Consider the following 18504-nt stretch of genomic DNA (forward strand, 5'->3'; position numbering starts at 1 on the left):
AACTGAGAGAGGACTAGGGGGAGCCTTGGGGTACCCCAACTGAGAGAGGGTGAGGAGGAGCCTTGGGGTACCCCAACTGAGAGAGGACTAGGGGGAGCCTTGGGGTACCCCAACTGAGAGAGGGCGAGGAGGAGCCTTGGGGTACCCCAACTGAGAGAGGGCAAGGGAGAGTCTTGGGGTACCCCAACTGAGAGAGGGCGAGGAGCCTTGGGGTACCCCAACTGAGAGAGGACTAGGGGGAGCCTTGGGGTACCCCAACTGAGAGAGGGCGAGGAGGAGCCTTGGGGTACCCCAACTGAGAGAGGGCAAGGGAGAGTCTTGGGGTACCCCAACTGAGAGAGGGCAAGGGAGAGTCTTGGGGTACCCCAACTGAGAGAGGGCGAGGGGTGGAGGAGAGAAGTGACAGTTGGAGTGACTATGGGTGACAGAGAGGAATGGGATGAGACGGAAGAGAGGGAGGGTAAAATGAGATTTAGACAGGAGGAGAGAGACAGTCCCACCTGTGAGTGTGGGGAAGAAAGGCGGTGGCTGAGGGAATGGGTGCTAGGGTGCTAGGGTGCTGTCTCTTGGCTCCATCTGGATTTTTTGAAGTTTGTATAGGGAATAAGCAAAGTCCCCAGAAAGAGGGTGCAGCAGGGTGGGTGGGGGGTAGTTATGGGTGACTCTGTCCTGTTTTGCTTTGGGTGTTTTTTGTGGCAAAACCCACAAAGACTCAAACCTTTTTTTTGTTGCAATAATGCCAACCTTATTCCTCTCTGAGGCCATTGGTCAAGCCCTGCCTGGTTGCTAAGGTCTGTCAAGCCCTGCATGGTTGCTAAGGTCTGTCAAGCCCTGCATGGTTGCTAAGGTCAGTCAAGCCCTGCCTGGTTGCTAAGGTCAGTAAGTCATAGCTGCACAGTCACAGAGTTAAGGGTAGAATATCATTGGGTACAATTAAAGCTTGTGAAAAAGAAACACAAGATAATAAAAAGGGCAGGATTAGTTACCCTTTAGCCGAAGCTCCCTTTGCCTGTAATGCAGCAGTGCCAATGAGAGATAAGGAAGCTCGGCAGCGGCAGCGCAAACGAAACCACAGAACCGAATCAACGTAGAACATGGGAAGCCCCGCCCTATGGGAATAATTACTGTAAAATGTTAATCGGGATTAAATGTCATATTTGTATGAGAAATTCCCATTTCAATACAGCAAGAAGGCTGCTTGGTATGAAGGAGAGACAGTGCGACTCCCTGCGACTCCCTGCGACTCCCTGTACCTGGGGGTCCGATCATTACAAGGTGCTTCGGTCCCAGCCCAGTCATTAGGCTGCAGTTCCGCGGCTGGCCGCCTGGTGGCGCCTATAGCGCAGCGGTGAGTCGGCGGAGGAGGGGGCTGGAGCCGCACATGTGCAGTTGTCGCTGCCCGGACAGTCAGTGAGACGGCAGCAGCCGTGAGCCCAGAGCAGATCGCAGCGATCCGAGGTGACAATGCCGGTGACGGAGAAGGACCTGGCCCAGGACGCGCCATGGAAGAAGATCCAGCAGAACACCTTCACCCGCTGGTGCAACGAGCACCTCAAGTGCGTCAATAAGCGCATCGGCAACCTGCAGACCGACCTGAGCGACGGGCTGCGACTGATCGCGCTGCTGGAGGTGCTCAGTCAGAAAAGGATGTACCGCAAGTACCACCAGAGACCCACCTTCAGCCAGATGCAGCTGGAGAACGTTTCGGTGGCCCTGGAGTTCCTGGAGAGGGAGAACATCAAGCTGGTGTCTATAGGTGGGTGCATACTGGGGGGCAGCGGGGTAGGGACCCCAACACTGGGTGCAAGGGGCTGCTAAGGGCGCATTACTACCGGGGACGGGGTGTAGTCTGGGCAACTGAGCAGGTTGTTTAATTCCTGGGGGGCCCCCCAATGAGACCAGTCAGAGAAATGGATCTGGAAAGTGAACTTTTGGGGGTGCAGCAGGTAACTAATTCCTGGGGTGCAGTATGGGAAGATCCCACTGAACATGGGGCAGGTAACCTGACTCCTGGGGGGCACAAGGGAGACCCCCCCAGTGAGACTAGTTAGAGAAATGTATCTGGAAACTAAAATGTTGGGGGTGCAGCAGGTAACCTAACTCTGGGGGTGCAGCAGGGGAGGATCCCATTGAACATGGGGCAGGTAACCTGACTCCTGGGGGCAATAAGGTTGCCCCCCTATTAAATTGCTGGAAGAAAGGGAGCAGGTTTAACCCCTTGGGATATGCCCAGACTAGCACCCCCAGTCTGTAGCATGGAAGCCTATAGCAAACCGGGGGCACAGCTCCTTGCTTATCCTTATGCCCCTGGGTGGGGGTGAGAGCCGTGTAACAGGTATCCCGCCCTGCAGCAGGAATGTCACAGCGTTAGTACATAGGCACTTGCCCCGGGTTTGTGTTCTGCCCCCCGACATTCCCTGACTATAAAGGGGGGTAACCCCTCTCCCAGGGGGCCAGCGGCGGGGCCCCTCCGTGTATTGTCAATAACACCTGCTCATGCCGGCGCCTCCATTGGTCGAACAAGCTGCCATTCATTCCGTAACAAAGCTTTGTAGTGTTAACCCCCTGAGCGCTGGGAGGAATCCGCCACTCACGCCCATACCCTGCAGCTTGCCGCTCGCATTTTGTGGGATTTGCCGTTTGTTTGCTTAAAGGGCAAGTTCACCGCCTTGTGCTGATTTGTCTCTCATTATCACGTTATACCGGGGTTTGTGTTGCTGTAACTCCCAGCACCTTGGGTAGATGTGACCGCGCCTTGCGGTTTCCCAGTAGTCGTGGGTTACAGGTGAGACAGGGGTGGGGCAGATGTGACTCCCGGCAGCACCGGCTATTGGCACAGGTGGGGCTCTGTACAAACACTAAACTGAGTCACCGCGGCCAATGGGAAGGATGGGGAATTCACATCACAATGATGAACCCTGATGTACGATAAGGATATTGTGTAATGTGTCTGCAGCCCTCCAGCTGTGTAATAACCCTGGGGGGGGGTGTGCTGGGAATTGTAATCCTGCTGCTGTTGGATGGGGGCAAATGCCTTGAGTCCATGCTGCCCCCCACTCTGCCCCTAATCCCTGGTGGTGCCAACCTGGTCACATGACTCCTGAGCTGAGGTTTCTGACCAATAAGGGTGCCCAGTTGTTTGGGCCCATGTAGAACACGGGCATTTTTAGGGTAATATGAGAGTGTGGGGCATTGGGGCTGCAGTGGGCAAAATGTCATTTGTGCCGTTAGCGTAAGGCTCTGACTGCCAGCGCCATAGTGTTTGTAACGTACTATTTTACCAATACCTGTATACACACGCATGTACACACACACGCATGTACACACACAGCTGGACAATAACACATACAGGTGCGCTTTGCTACATAGTTGCACTGAGTCGGAACCCCAACCCCCCGTGGGAACTGCGCCCGGAATCTGTGAGCACTAAACAAACTAGGGTGAGTCCCAGTCTGCTGTGCGTATAAAGGGGCAGAACCAGAGTTGGGGGGGGGCATCGGGGTGGGACAACTGGGGGCCCCATGCTGAAAAAAGTATTGAACTTCATATCCCAACTCAGTTATAGGGCAATAATATCATTATTTAATGATGCAGTCGGAACCTTCATTGCCATTTTTGGGGGGCACCGACTGGAGTAGGGAATATTTACCCTTTATCCCAGTTGCGCTATATACCCCTTGCCCCCTGTGGGCCCGGTTAGAATGCTTGGGGACAGTTACCTGGGGGGGAACATCAGCACAAAACCCTCTCATGTGAGTTCTGACTGCTGACAGGCTGGTTAGTTGTGCAACATTCACTGCATTCTGCGCTGGGTGCCAGGGCGCGGGGAGTTGTTCTATCGGCACAGACTGGACTTTGGCCGGTAGATATGAGCGGCCCCTGTGTAGCCTCCCGGGGAGAGATGCTGACTGTAGCACCTTTGTATCTGCTGCTTCTGCAGTCGGAACAGCTGTGTGTGACCGGTGCAACCTGCATCCTGAGAGTCATCCTCTTCCTTTATCCGCCGGATCCGTTCCTTTATCGGCCAGGATCTGTTCCTTTATCAGCCAGGATCCGTTCCTTTATTGGCTAGGATCCATTCCTTTATTGGCCAGGATCCGTTCCTTTATTGGCTAGGATCCGTTCCTTTATTGGCCAGGATCCGTTCCTTTATTGGCCAGGATCCGTTCCTTTATTGGCCAGGATCCGTTCCTTTATTGGCCAGGATCCGTTCCTTTATTGGCTAGGATCCGTTCCTTTATTGGCCAGGATCCGTTCCTTTATTGGCCAGGATCCGTTCCTTTATTGGCCGTGATCCGTTCCCTTATCCGCCGTGATCCGTTCCTTAATTGGCCGTGATCCGTTCCCTTATCCTCCGTGATCCGTTCCTTAATTGGCCAGGATCCATTCCTTTATCCGCCAGGATCCGTTCCTCTATTGGCCAGGATCCGTTCCTTTATCTGCCAGGATCCGTTCCTTTATCCACCAGGATCCGTTCCTTTATCGGCCAGGATCTGTTCCTTTATTGGCTAGAATCCGTTCCTTTATCTTCCATGATCCGTTCCTTTATCCACCAGGATCCGTTCCTTTATCGGCCAGGATCTGTTCCTTTATCCACCAGGATCCGTTCCTTTATTGGCTAGGATCCGTTCCTTTATTGGCTAGGATCCGTTCCTTTATTGGCTAGGATCCGTTCCTTTATCTTCCATGATCCGTTCCTTTATCGGCCAGGATCCGTTCCTTTATCGGCCAGGATCCGTTCCTTTATCGGCCAGGATCCGTTCCTTTATCGGCCAGGATCCGTTCCTTTATCGGCTAGGATCCGTTCCTTTATCTTCCATGATCCGTTCCTTTATCGGCTGGGATCCGTTCCTTTATCCGCCGGGATCCGTTCCTTTATCCGCCGGGATCCGTTCCTTTATCCGCCGAGATCCGTTCCTTTATCCGCCGGGATCCGTTCCTTTATCCGCCGGGATCCGTTCCTTTATCCGCCGGGTTCTGTTCCTGTATTCCCTGGATCCATTGCTTTATTTTCCGGATCCATTGTTTTACCCTCCGGATCCATTGCTTTCTTCCTTTCTGCCTCTGTGCAACAAGCTCAGGTTCTGCCCCATCAGCCCAAACCCCCCGGCCTTATGCCTCCCTGTGGTGCCGATGTGATACCCCCTTGGACAGGAAAGGGTAGAACCATCCGTGTCCCATGGAACTCTCTGATTCCCAGCTGGGCGGTACCTACAGTTTCCTTCTATTGGTTTATTCCTGTTCCTCCGGGGTCACTTACTGTCAGTCATGTTGATCCCAGAAGACAGTAATTGCCCCACTCCCCCCCCATCAGTGATGGTTCTGAGACATTCTTTGCTAAATCCCCCATTGTAGGGAACGTTACGGCGGCGCAGTTTGCTCTGGGTGCAGCGGAGCGTGAGGCAGTTGTTAAACTTTATAATGCTGAGAAAATAACAAACAATATAATGATTTTAGAAAAGTAAATGTAAGTCTGAGAGAGGATGGAAAGGTCTCCTTTGTGTTATTGTAACCCAAAATTCCTTCCAGTCTGCAGCATGTACTGACTTCAAGCTTGTCTTAAAGGGGAATGTAGGGAGTGTCTGCCAATTCTAAACTATATGACAGTACAGTATGGGGGTACAGTTTATTGTGTGCCCAGAACATTCCTTCTCTGTATATTTGTATTTATACATATGGGTAGGGGGTGCCATAGTGTTTCCCTTAGACAGTACAGTATGGGGGTACAGCTTATTGTGTGCCCAGAACATTCCTTCTCTGTATATTTGTATTTATACATATGGGTAGGAGGTGCCATAGTGTTTCCCTTAGACAGTACAGTATGGGGGTACAGCTTATTGTGTGCCCAGAACATTCCTTCTCTGTATATTTGTATTTATACATATGGGTAGGAGGTGCCATAGTGTTTCCCTTAGACAGTACAGTATGGGGGTACAGCTTATTGTGTGCCCAGAACATTCCTTCTCTGTATATTTGTATTTATACATATGGGTAGGAAGTGCCATAGTGTTTCCCTTAGACAGTACAGTATGGGGGTACAGCTTATTGTGTGCCCAGAATATTCCTTCTCTGTATATTTGTATTTATACATATGGGTAGGAGGTGCCATAGTGTTTCCCTTAGACAGTACAGTATGGGGGTACAGCTTATTGTGTGCCCAGAACATTCCTTCTCTGTATATTTGTATTTATACATATGGGTAGGAGGTGCCATAGTGTTTCCCTTAGACAGTACAGTATGGGGGTACAGCTTATTGTGTGCCCAGAACATTCCTTCTCTGTATATTTGTATTTATACATATGGGTAGGGGGTGCCATAGTGTTTCCCTTAGACAGTACAGTATGGGGGTACAGCTTATTGTGTGCCCAGAACATTCCTTCTCTGTATATTTGTATTTATACATATGGGTAGGGGGTGCCATAGTGTTTCCCTTAGACAGTACAGTATGGGGGTACAGCTTATTGTGTGCCCAGAACATTACTTCTCTGTATATTTGTATTTATACATATGGGTAGGGGGTGCCATAGTGTTTCCCTTAGACAGTACAGTATGGGGGTACAGCTTATTGTGTGCCCAGAATATTCCTTCTCTGTATATTTGTATTTATACATATGGGTAGGAGGTGCCATAGTGTTTCCCTTAGACAGTACAGTATGGAGGTACAGCTTATTGTGTGCCCAGAACATTCCTTCTCTGTATATTGTATTTATACATATGGGTAGGGGGTGCCATAGTGTTTCCCTTAGACAGTACAGTATGGGGGTACAGCTTATTGTGTGCCCAGAACATTCCTTCTCTGTATATTTGTATTTATACATATGGGTAGGGGGTGCCATAGTGTTTCCCTTAGACAGTACAGTATGGGGTACAGCTTATTGTGTGCCCAGAATATTCCTTCTCTGTATATTTGTATTTATACATATGGGTAGGAGGTGCCATAGTGTTTCCCTTAGACAGTACAGTACGGGGGTACAGCTTATTGTGTGCCCAGAACATTCCTTCTCTGTATATTTGTATTTATACATATGGGTAGGGGGTGCCATAGTGTTTCCCTTAGACAGTACAGTATGGGGGTACAGCTTATTGTGTGCCCAGAACATTCCTTCTCTGTATATTTGTATTTATACATATGGGTAGGGGGTGCCATAGTGTTTCCCTTAGACAGTACAGTATGGGGGTACAGCTTATTGTGTGCCCAGAACATTCCTTCTCTGTATATTTGTATTTATACATATGGGTAGGGGGTGCCATAGTGTTCCCTTAGACAGTACAGTATGGGGGTACAGCTTATTGTGTGCCCAGAACATTCCCTCTCTGTATATGTGTATTTATACATATGGGTAGGAGGTGCCATAGTGTTTCCCTTAGACAGTACAGTATGGGGGTACAGCTTATTGTGTGCCCAGAACATTCCTTCTCTGTATATTTGTATTTATACATATGGGTAGGGGGTGCCATAGTGTTTCCCTTAGACAGTACAGTATGGGGGTACAGCTTATTGTGTGCCCAGAACATTCCTTCTCTGTATATTTGTATTTATACATATGGGTAGGGGGTACCATAGTGTTTCCCTTAGACAGTACAGTATGGGGGTACAGCTTATTGTGTGCCCAGAACATTCCCTCTCTGTATATGTGTATTTATACATATGGGTAGGAGGTGCCATAGTGTTTCCCTTAGACAGTACCCAGTGCCCAGAACATTCCTTCTCTGTATGTATTTATACATAGACGTTTGATCAAAAACCATTCACCTCCATTTGAAACTATTATTATGAGGATGATGATGATTTAGTATTATACATAAAACATTATTATTTTTCTAAATGCCGCCCCACTATCCAGTGCTTGGGGCCTGTACAGGGGGCAGCTTCGCACCCAGGCTACAGAGAAAGGCAGTTGATAAAACAGACAGGTTAGAGATGTTATGGTGCATTAACCTGCCCCACATCTTTTATTGCAAATAGTTCCAACCTATTCTGTAGCGCTGATCCATGGCCCCCACACAAGCAGAAATGGCCCCCCGAGGGAACAGTGAGTGAGTGAGTGTGTGAGTGAGTGTGTGAGTGAGTGTGTGAGTGAGTGTGTGAGTGTGTGAGTGTGTGAGTGAGTGTGTGAGTGAGTGAGTGAGTGAGTGTGTGAGTGTGTGAGTGTGTGAGTGTGTGAGTGAGTGTGTGAGTGTGTGAGTGTGTGAGTGTGTGAGTGTGTGAGTGTGTGAGTGTGTGAGTGTGTGAGTGTGTGAGTGTGTGAGTGTGTGAGTGTGTGAGTGTGTGAGTGTGTGAGTGTGTGAGTGTGTGAGTGTGTGTGTGTGTGTGTGTGTGAGTGTGTGTGAGTGTGTGAGTGTGTGTGTGAGTGTGTGTGAGTGTGTGTGAGTGTGTGTGAGTGTGTGTGAGTGTGTGTGAGTGTGTGAGTGAGTGTGTGAGTGTGTGAGTATGAGTGTATAGATATATTTTGCTCTTCTGCATAATAAAGAAGATGTCCAATTTAAAGAAATGGAGGAAGAGGGGAAGATACATGGGGGGGGCTGCGGGATGAAAGGAGCAGGGTGCATTGTGGGTGACTGGCTGAACGTGTCCGGTTTCCCTTTGTGTTTATTTGCTGTACTAGAGCAGACGCAGCCGTTGCCGTGGAACCCAGGCCGAGGGGGCTGTGAATCCCACCGAGCGCCATAACTCACACTGTGGGAATGAGACTTCCCCTGCCGGTGCCTTCCTGTGATTTGTGGCTTCTCCCTGGGAAAAGTCTGTGGAGTCGCTGAGGCTCAATAACAGGGTCCGGCTCCTACACTCACATCCAGTCTAGTCCTACAAGTGGCCACAATGGCTATGGACTCCGCCCCTTCAGAGCAAGTCAGCAGCTTATTGGCCTGAGTATGGGGATAAAGGCCCTACACCTAACTATCCAATGGGTCGCCCAAATGAGCTGATTGTGCCTGAGACGGCCCCTGTGTGCTGGACTGTATTGGGCTGACTGATGGTGTGGCCCCCAGGCCTAGAATCGGATCATAACGGGGGCCAATACGGGTTGCCAGGACTGAATCAGTGCACCAATGGGGAACTTGCCCTGATGGGGAATCAAACCTGCCTGGTTTTGGGCCGGATATCTGCTGGGGGGAAGTCAGGGCTCCACCTATCTATGGGCAAACTGCCATCTTGCTCTGAAGGGCCCAGTGGGCAGCTAAACACTACAGCCCGACTGATATCTGACTATGGCTTGGGCACATCACTATCAGCACCGGTATGAAAATCTCCATGGATCCAGTGGGCCCCTGTTGTGATCCAGTCACTGGCCCGAGGGGCAAATGATTATATGAGCCCAATAGCCCCGCCCCCTGGGCAAGGATTCCCTTGTTTTGTGACCTCACCAAACTATACACCAATCATAGGTAGAAACTTAAACCAGGAAACATCCAGCACTAATAGCCAGAACCTGTGGGCCCATTATCTGACTGTCAGGGTGCAGGGAGTTGGGTGGGGGTCCGGTACCATTGTGTTTACCCCTTACCATGTGTTCCACATAAACACGAGCTGTAGGGTGCGGCGGGGAAAGGGTTTTGCTCACAGGCTTCCGAAAACAACTCTCTGATCTTGGACCAAGCCCAATGCATTCAATATTTGCACTCACAGCGGCGGAAAGTTACAAAAAATAAAAGAATCACGGAGACTCCATTTGTCTTGGGATAAATAGAGCAAAAGAACAAATATTGATATATATCATGTGTAGGGGAAAATCTCCTTGTTTAAGTTTGGAAATATCATGTCATATATTTATGATTTTTATATGTCACTTGTTTGTATAGGAAAGTGTCATCAACTGCTTTCATCTACCGTCTCTTTCAGTGCAGCAGTCCTGCCCTGCTTTATGGCTGAGATTCTAGCTATCTGTATAACAGAGCATTCTGTCACAGTGGCACTGATCCTATCTGATCCCCCCATTGTAAGCAGCAGTCCTGTCCTGCTTTATGGCTGAGATTCTAGCTATCTGTATAACAGAGCATTCTGTCACAGTGGCACAGATCCTATCTGATCCCCCCATTGTAAGCAGCAGTCCTGCCCTGCTTTATGGCTGAGATTCTAGCTATCTGTATAACAGAGCATTCTGTCACAGTGGCACAGATCCTATCTGATCCCCCCATTGTAAGCAGCAGTCCTGCCCTGCTTTATGGCTGAGATTCTAGCTATCTGTATAACAGAGCATTCTGTCACAGTGGCACAGATCCTATCTGACCCCCCCATTGTAAGCAGCAGTCCTGCCCTGCTTTATGGCTGAGATTCTAGCTATCTGTATAACAGAGCATTCTGTCACAGTGGCACAGATCCTATCTGATCCCCCCATTGTAAGCAGCAGTCCTGCCCTGCTTTATGGCTGAGATTCTAGCTATCTGTATAACAGAGCATTCTGTCACAGTGGCACAGATCCTATCTGATCCCCCCCCCATTGTAAGCAGCAGTCCTGCCCTGCTTTATGGCTGAGATTCTAGCTATCTGTATAACAGAGCATTCTGTCACAGTGGCCCATTGTAAGCAGCAGTCCTGTAAATCATTCTAATTGCCCAATCTCTCCAAACCATTACACAATTAGAATGGACCGGCTGAATTTCACATTGGCCGCAATGGCAGAGCATTTAGGTCTTTTTGTTGCCCGCGCATTCCCATGGGTAACAGTACGACCTGTGTGTCATTGCCCTAAAATGGTTTGTTCTGCCTCAGCTGCCTGTGTAGGTGCAGCCTAACAGCGTTTGTTCCCTGCCATAAAGCAAGACGGGATGAGTGTTATTTTTTTTTGCCAGAAAGCAAGTAAAGGCAAGTCACAACAGTACCGGGTATTAAACTTGCTTATCCTTGCAAGCAAATAAGTGACTGTTATTATTAAGGGATTAAGTAATTCATTTCTCCCCAGAATTATTCTGCTTTAATTATATTATATGTGGCTTTATTTCATTTAATGTTACCGGTGGTGCCAGAGCTGTTCTGCCATTGTGGCTTTTGAGGAGCAGCCTCCTGTCATTCCCTGCAGGAAATCTCCCCCCCCCCCCCGTCCTAACAGTTCTGCAGGTGCGGGGGGCTTCCTATCCTATTGCTTCCTTTTATTATGTGATTCTGCCCTGGGCCCCCAGATAACAACTGCGCAGGATCAGATATGGGCCCAATATATATTCTGCTGAATACTATGGATAACTCCTTATATTTATGAATTATTTTATTATCCCTTATAATACATGAGTGATACTCAGAGTTCCCTGTATAACTCAGCCTGCAGCCTTGTGCCTTTATATGGGGGGCACAGAACCCCTCAGTGACTGCTAATATCCTTATCATTTACAGTAGGGGGCACATTATCCCTTATAATACATGAGTGATACTCAGAGTTCCCTGTATAACTCAGCCTGCAGCCTTGTGCCTTTATATGGGGGGCACAGAACCCCTCAGTGACTGCTAATATCCTTATCATTTACAGTAGGGGGTACATTATCCCTTATAATACATGAGTGATACTCAGAGTTCCCTGTATAACTCAGCCTGCAGCCTTGTGCCTTTATATGGGGGGCACAGAACCCCTCAGTGACTGCTAATATCCTTATCATTTACAGTTGGGGGGTACAGTATCCCTTATAATACATGAGTGATACTCAGAGTTCCCTGTATAACTCAGCCTGCAGCCTTGTGCCTTTATATGGGGGGCACAGAACCCCTCAGTGACTGCTAATATCCTTATCATTTACAGTAGGGGGTACAGTATCCCTTATAATACATGAGGGATACTCAGAGTTCCCTGTATAACTCAGCCTGCAGCCTTGTGCCTTTATATGGGGGGCACAGAACCCCTCAGTGACTGCTAATATCCTTATCATTTACAGTAGGGGGTACATTATCCCTTATAATACATGAGTGATACTCAGAGTTCCCTGTATAACTCAGCCTGCAGCCTTGTGCCTTTATATGGGCACAGAACCCCTCAGTGACTGCTAATATCCTTATCATTTACAGTAGGGGGTACAGTATCCCTTATAATACATGAGGGATACTCAGAGTTCCCTGTATAACTCAGCCTGCAGCCTTGTGCCTTTATATGGGGGGCACAGAACCCCTCAGTGACTGCTAATATCCTTATCATTTACAGTAGGGGGTACATTATCCCTTATAATACATGAGTGATACTCAGAGTTCCCTGTATAACTCAGCCTGCAGCCTTGTGCCTTTATATGGGCACAGAACCCCTCAGTGACTGCTAATATCCTTATCATTTACAGTAGGGGGGTACAGTATCCCTTATAATACATGAGTGATACTCAGAGTTCCCTGTATAACTCAGCCTGCAGCCTTGTGCCTTTATATGGGGGGCACAGAACCCCTCAGTGACTGCTAATATCCTTATCATTTACAGTAGGGGGTACATTATCCCTTATAATACATGAATGATACTCAGAGTTCCCTGTATAACTCAGCCTGCAGCCTTGTGCCTTTATATGGGCACAGAACCCCTCAGTGACTGCTAATATCCTTATCATTTACAGTTGGGGGGTACAGTATCCCTTATAATACATGAGTGATACTCAGAGTTCCCTGTATAACTCAGCCTGCAGCCTTGTGCCTTTATATGGGGGGCACAGAACCCCTCAGTGACTGCTAATATCCTTATCATTTACAGTAGGGGGTACAGTATCCCTTATAATACATGAGGGATACTCAGAGTTCCCTGTATAACTCAGCCTGCAGCCTTGTGCCTTTATATGGGGGGCACAGAACCCCTCAGTGACTGCTAATATCCTTATCATTTACAGTAGGGGGTACATTATCCCTTATAATACATGAGTGATACTCAGAGTTCCCTGTATAAACTCAGCCTGCAGCCTTGTGCCTTTATATGGGCACAGAACCCCTCAGTGACTGCTAATATCCTTATCATTTACAGTAGGGGGTACAGTATCCCTTATAATACATGAGGGATACTCAGAGTTCCCTGTATAACTCAGCCTGCAGCCTTGTGCCTTTATATGGGGGGCACAGAACCCCTCAGTGACTGCTAATATCCTTATCATTTACAGTAGGGGGTACATTATCCCTTATAATACATGAGTGATACTCAGAGTTCCCTGTATAACTCAGCCTGCAGCCTTGTGCCTTTATATGGGCACAGAACCCCTCAGTGACTGCTAATATCCTTATCATTTACAGTAGGGGGGTACAGTATCCCTTATAATACATGAGTGATACTCAGAGTTCCCTGTATAACTCAGCCTGCAGCCTTGTGCCTTTATATGGGGGGCACAGAACCCCTCAGTGACTGCTAATATCCTTATCATTTACAGTAGGGGGTACATTATCCCTTATAATACATGAATGATACTCAGAGTTCCCTGTATAACTCAGCCTGCAGCCTTGTGCCTTTATATGGGGGGCACAGAACCCCTCAGTGACTGCTAATATCCTTATCATTTACAGTAGGGGGTACAGTATCCCTTATAATACATGAGTGATACTCAGAGTTCCCTGTATAACTCAGCCTGCAGCCTTGTGCCTTTATATGGGCACAGAGCCCCTCAGTGACTGCTAATATCCTTATCATTTACAGTAGGGGGTACATTATCCCTTATAATACATGAGTGATACTCAGAGTTCCCTGTATAACTCAGCCTGCAGCCTTGTGCCTTTATATGGGGGGCACAGAACCCCTCAGTGACTGCTAATATCCTTATCATTTACAGTAGGGGGTACAGTATCCCTTATAATACATGAGTGATACTCAGAGTTCCCTGTATAACTCAGCCTGCAGCCTTGTGCCTTTATATGGGGGGGCACAGAGCCCCTCAGTGACTGCTAATATCCTTATCATTTACAGTAGGGGGTACATTATCCCTTATAATACATGAGTGATACTCAGAGTTCCCTGTATAACTCAGCCTGCTGCCTTTATATGGGCACAGAACCCCTCAGTGACTGCTAATATCCTTATCATTTACAGTAGGGGGTACATTATCCCTTATGATACATGAGTGATACTCAGAGTTCCCTGTATAACTCAGCCTGCAGCCTTGTGCCTTTATATGGGCACAGAACCCCTCAGTGACTTCCTTATAGTTTGCAGTAGGGGGAACCTTTATACTTTTAATGTGACTAAAAAGAACCTTATTGTCTGGGAATGGGATCTCACCACTGGAAGAGACTGACATTTTTCCACATTTGGGAAAGCAAAACATGTCTCCCATCTTCCAATTAAGTTTCAGAGGTGATGATTTCTTTGCTGAGTGGCTATGAGGGGGGAGGCAGATACCAGACTGATGATAATCTGCCCCTACGTCTCATTCCAAATGGTGATGTTGAAACGGATGCTGCCTAAATAGTGCATTTTAGAACAGTTTCAGTTACAACACGTCTAAGCTATGTGCTGGGCTACATTATCCTGAGCTGGGATACCAGCCTCTTCATACTGGGGTTCTGCTGGCAATAACCATAATCATAAACACTATGGCACCCCCTACCCATATGTATAAATACAAATATACAGAGAAGGAATGTTCTGGGCACACAATAAGCTGTACCCCCATACTGTACTGTCTAAGGGAAACACTATGGCACCTCCTACCCATATGTATAAATACAAATATACAGAGAAGGAATGTTCTGGACACACAATAAGCTGTACCCCCATACTGTACTGTCTAAGGGAAACACTATGGCACCTCCTACCCATATGTATAAATACAAATATACAGAGAAGGAATGTTCTGGGCACACAATAAGCTGTACCCCCATACTGTACTGTCTAAGGGAAACACTATGGCACCTCCTACCCATATGTATAAATACAAATATACAGAGAAGGAATGTTCTGGGCACACAATAAGCTGTACCCCCATACTGTACTGTCTAAGGGAAACACTATGGCACCTCCTACCCATATGTATAAATACAAATATACAGAGAAGGAATGTTCTGGGCACACAATAAGCTGTACCCCCATACTGTACTGTCTAAGGGAAACACTATGGCACCCCCTACCCATATGTATAAATACAAATATACAGAGAAGGAATGTTCTGGGCACACAATAAGCTGTACCCCCATACTGTACTGTCTAAGGGAAACACTATGGCACCTCCTACCCATATGTATAAATACAAATATACAGAGAAGGAATGTTCTGGGCACACAATAAGCTGTACCCCCATACTGTACTGTCTAAGGGAAACACTATGGCACCCCCTACCCATATGTATAAATACAAATATACAGAGAAGGAATGCTCTGGGCACACAATAAGCTATACTTATATTCTGGATATTCCCAAGCCTGATTCCTCCTCTTCTGCGGCTTTTTAGCTTTCAAGTAGAAAGAGAAACTGGAAAAGCAAGTTTTGCTTGTGTTCTTTTGCCTTAGGAGCTTGCGCTTGGTGGGCCCTGTATTCAGACGGACATCAAAGACTGTCGGATTAATAGCCACTTGATCTAATTGGCCTGATGCAAGACTAGTAAATGGGAGCTAATTACCCATTCATTATCCTCCGTGTCAATCTGTTCATTGGATTCTGCGAGATGTCTGTCATCTTAGAGTGCAGCCCGGCTCTCTCTAGAGCCCAGACCGTGTCACATCCATCATAATAATATTAATAGGGCTGCATTAAATACCTCATATTAAAGGTACAAAAGTGTAGGGTTTAACCATATAACATTAATCAAATGTCATTAACAGAAACGCGTACAGAATATCTACTGGGTAGGATTAAAGTTCCGCCATTGCGACTGTGTAAGTGAAGGAAGCGGAAGCCCAAGCAGATCCCTCCCTGTATCAGTTACTAACGAGCGTTTAATTACAGGCCCAGAAGGCTCCGAATTCTTTGGCTCTAATGTAAAGAAAATGAATGGAGCCCATAATGTGCAGCCATAGAGGGTAACATGTACCTTAAAATCCCCCCCCAACACTAACCCCTGGGGAACCTACCTCATACCTGTGGGGGAGCGAGGGGCAGCACCTCTCTGTTAGCTCTTTAAATGGGGGTGCTGGTAACAGCTGGAGGGCCCACACCACCCATAATGTTCCTCGTAACTGGATCTCTTCTGAACTCATAGTTTCCCCTACCTGTGCTCCCCGCTGGCCCATGAATGGAGTCATTGTATTGGTGTAATACCTAGGGGAAAGGCATTTCAACATGCAGGAAATATGTATACATTTATTTATATATATATATATATATATATATATACACACATATATATATATATATATATACTGTGTATATATATATATATATATATATATATATATATACTGTATATATATATGTAGATATTAATAGATATACATTGAGGACATCAAAGGCTGATATAGGCACAAAGAGCTATATACTAAACCCATACTCTATGTATGTCCCAAGCTGAAGAGTGACATATGGGGGGGGGACATATTAGGTGTTTTTGGGGTCGCAGTGGTAGCAATGGTAGGGCAGAGGTTGGCGTGGGTAGAGAGAAGCTGATGTACAATACAGGATCCCTGTTGTGTTATTTCCTGCAAGTCATAAATATCTGGAAGGGACAAAGTGTTATGAGCTGCATTGGAAGCCACATTGTAAATAGGGTTAATCTGTGAGGCTTCCGGCCTTAGTAGCATTAGATTATGGTTTATAATAAAGATATAATTTTAGGCTTGGGGGCCGTGTGTATCTAATCCCAGCCGGTGACTGTGTGCGTATTCTAGCATAAGCAGAGTAACAATATTGGGGCTAAGTAGGGTCCCACTGCAGACCCAGAGACTAACAATGTACCTGATCAGGGTCGGACTGGGATGGTGGGACACCAGGAGAAAGACCCCGTGGGCCCCGCCGACCCAGACCTGATCCTTTCCCCCACTGCCCTCCCTCCCTCCCCCGATTGTGGCAAAAGTAAGAATAAGGTTCGGGGGTTTGGGAGCCCCTTGCTTCAGTGGGGTGCCCGGTTGCTTCAGTGGGGCGCCCAGTTGCTTCAGTGGGGTACCCGGTTGCTTCAGTGGGGTAGCCGGTTGCTTCAGTGGGGCGCCCGGTTGCTTCATTGGGGTACCGGGTTGCTTCAGTGGGGCACCCGGTTGCTTCAGTGGGGCGCCCGGTTGCTTCAGTGGGGTACCCGGTTGCTTCAGTGGGGTACCCGGTTGCTTCAGTGGGGTAGCCGGTTGCTTCAGTGGGGTAGCCGGTTGCTTCAGTGGGGCGCCCGGTTGCTTCATTGGGGTACCGGGTTGCTTCAGTGGGGTGCCCTGTTGCTTCAGTGGGGTAGCCGGTTGCTTCAGTGGGGTAGCCGGTTGCTTCAGTGGGGTAGCCGGTTGCTTCAGTGGGGTAGCCGGTTGCTTCAGTGGGGTAGCCGGTTGCTTCAGTGGGGTAGCCGGTTGCTTCAGTGGGGCGCCCAGTTGCTTCAGTGGGGTACCCGGTTGCTTCAGTGGGGCGCCCAGTTGCTTCAGTGGGGTAGCCGGTTGCTTCAGTGGGGTAGCCGGTTGCTTCAGTGGGTACCCTGTTGCTTCATTGGGGCACCGGGTTGCTTCAGTGGGGTAGCCGGTTGCTTCAGTGGGTACCCTGTTGCTTCAGTGGGTACCCGGTTGCTTCAGTGGGGTACCCGGTTGCTTCAGTGGGGTACCCGGTTGCTTCAGTGGGTACCCGGTTGCTTCAGTGGGGCGCCCGGTTGCTTCAGTGGGGCGCCCGGTTGCTTCAGTGGGGCGCCCGGTTGCTTCAGTGGGGCGCCCGGTTGCTTCAGTGGGGCGCCCGGTTGCTTCAGTGGGGTGCCCTGTTGCTTCAGTGGGGTAGCTGGTTGCTTCAGTGGGGTAGCCGGTTGCTTCAGTGGGGCGCCCGGTTGCTTTAGTGGGGCGCCCGGTTGCTTCAGTGGGGCGCCCGGTTGCTTCAGTGGGGGCGCCCTGTTGCTTCAGTGGGGTACCCGGTTGCTTCAGTGGGGTACCTGGTTGCTTCAGTGGGGTAGCCGGTTGCTTCAGTGGGGTAGCCGGTTGCTTCAGTGGGGCGCCCAGTTGCTTCAGTGGGGTAGCCGGTTGCTTCAGTGGGGTAGCCGGTTGCTTCAGTGGGTACCCTGTTGCTTCATTGGGGCACCGGGTTGCTTCAGTGGGGTAGCCGGTTGCTTCAGTGGGTACCCTGTTGCTTCAGTGGGTACCCGGTTGCTTCAGTGGGGTACCCGGTTGCTTCAGTGGGTACCCGGTTGCTTCAGTGGGGCGCCCGGTTGCTTCAGTGGGGCGCCCGGTTGCTTCAGTGGGGCGCCCGGTTGCTTCAGTGGGGCGCCCGGTTGCTTCAGTGGGGCGCCCGGTTGCTTCAGTGGGGCGCCCGGTTGCTTCAGTGGGGTGCCCTGTTGCTTCAGTGGGGTAGCTGGTTGCTTCAGTGGGGTAGCCGGTTGCTTCAGTGGGGCGCCCGGTTGCTTCAGTGGGGCACCCGGTTGCTTCAGTGGGGCGCCCGGTTGCTTCAGTGGGGGCGCCCTGTTGCTTCAGTGGGGTACCCGGTTGCTTCAGTGGGGTACCTGGTTGCTTCAGTGGGGTAGCCGGTTGCTTCA

General features: G+C 48.8%; 1 protein-coding gene across 6 annotated transcripts in view; it reads left to right on the forward strand.

Annotated features, from left to right (window-relative positions):
* The first annotated feature begins 1365 nt into the window (after window positions 1–1365).
* Window positions 1366–18504, forward strand: part of flnb (filamin B) — a 169771-nt gene continuing 152632 nt past the window's right edge. For 4 of the 6 annotated variants that reach the window (XM_004914170.4, XM_031901250.1, XM_031901251.1 and 1 more), the window contains exon 1: window positions 1366–1756. In XM_004914170.4, the coding sequence (XP_004914227.1) occupies window positions 1465–1756 (292 nt within the window). In that variant the 5' untranslated portion in view covers window positions 1366–1464. The remainder of the gene's footprint in view (window positions 1757–18504) is intronic. The other 2 variants (XM_002935047.5, XM_004914172.4) reach the window with 1 other exon arrangement.

The sequence above is a fragment of the Xenopus tropicalis genome, chromosome 4, assembly GCF_000004195.4.
Source record: "Xenopus tropicalis strain Nigerian chromosome 4, UCB_Xtro_10.0, whole genome shotgun sequence".
Lineage (NCBI taxonomy): Eukaryota > Metazoa > Chordata > Amphibia > Anura > Pipidae > Xenopus > Xenopus tropicalis.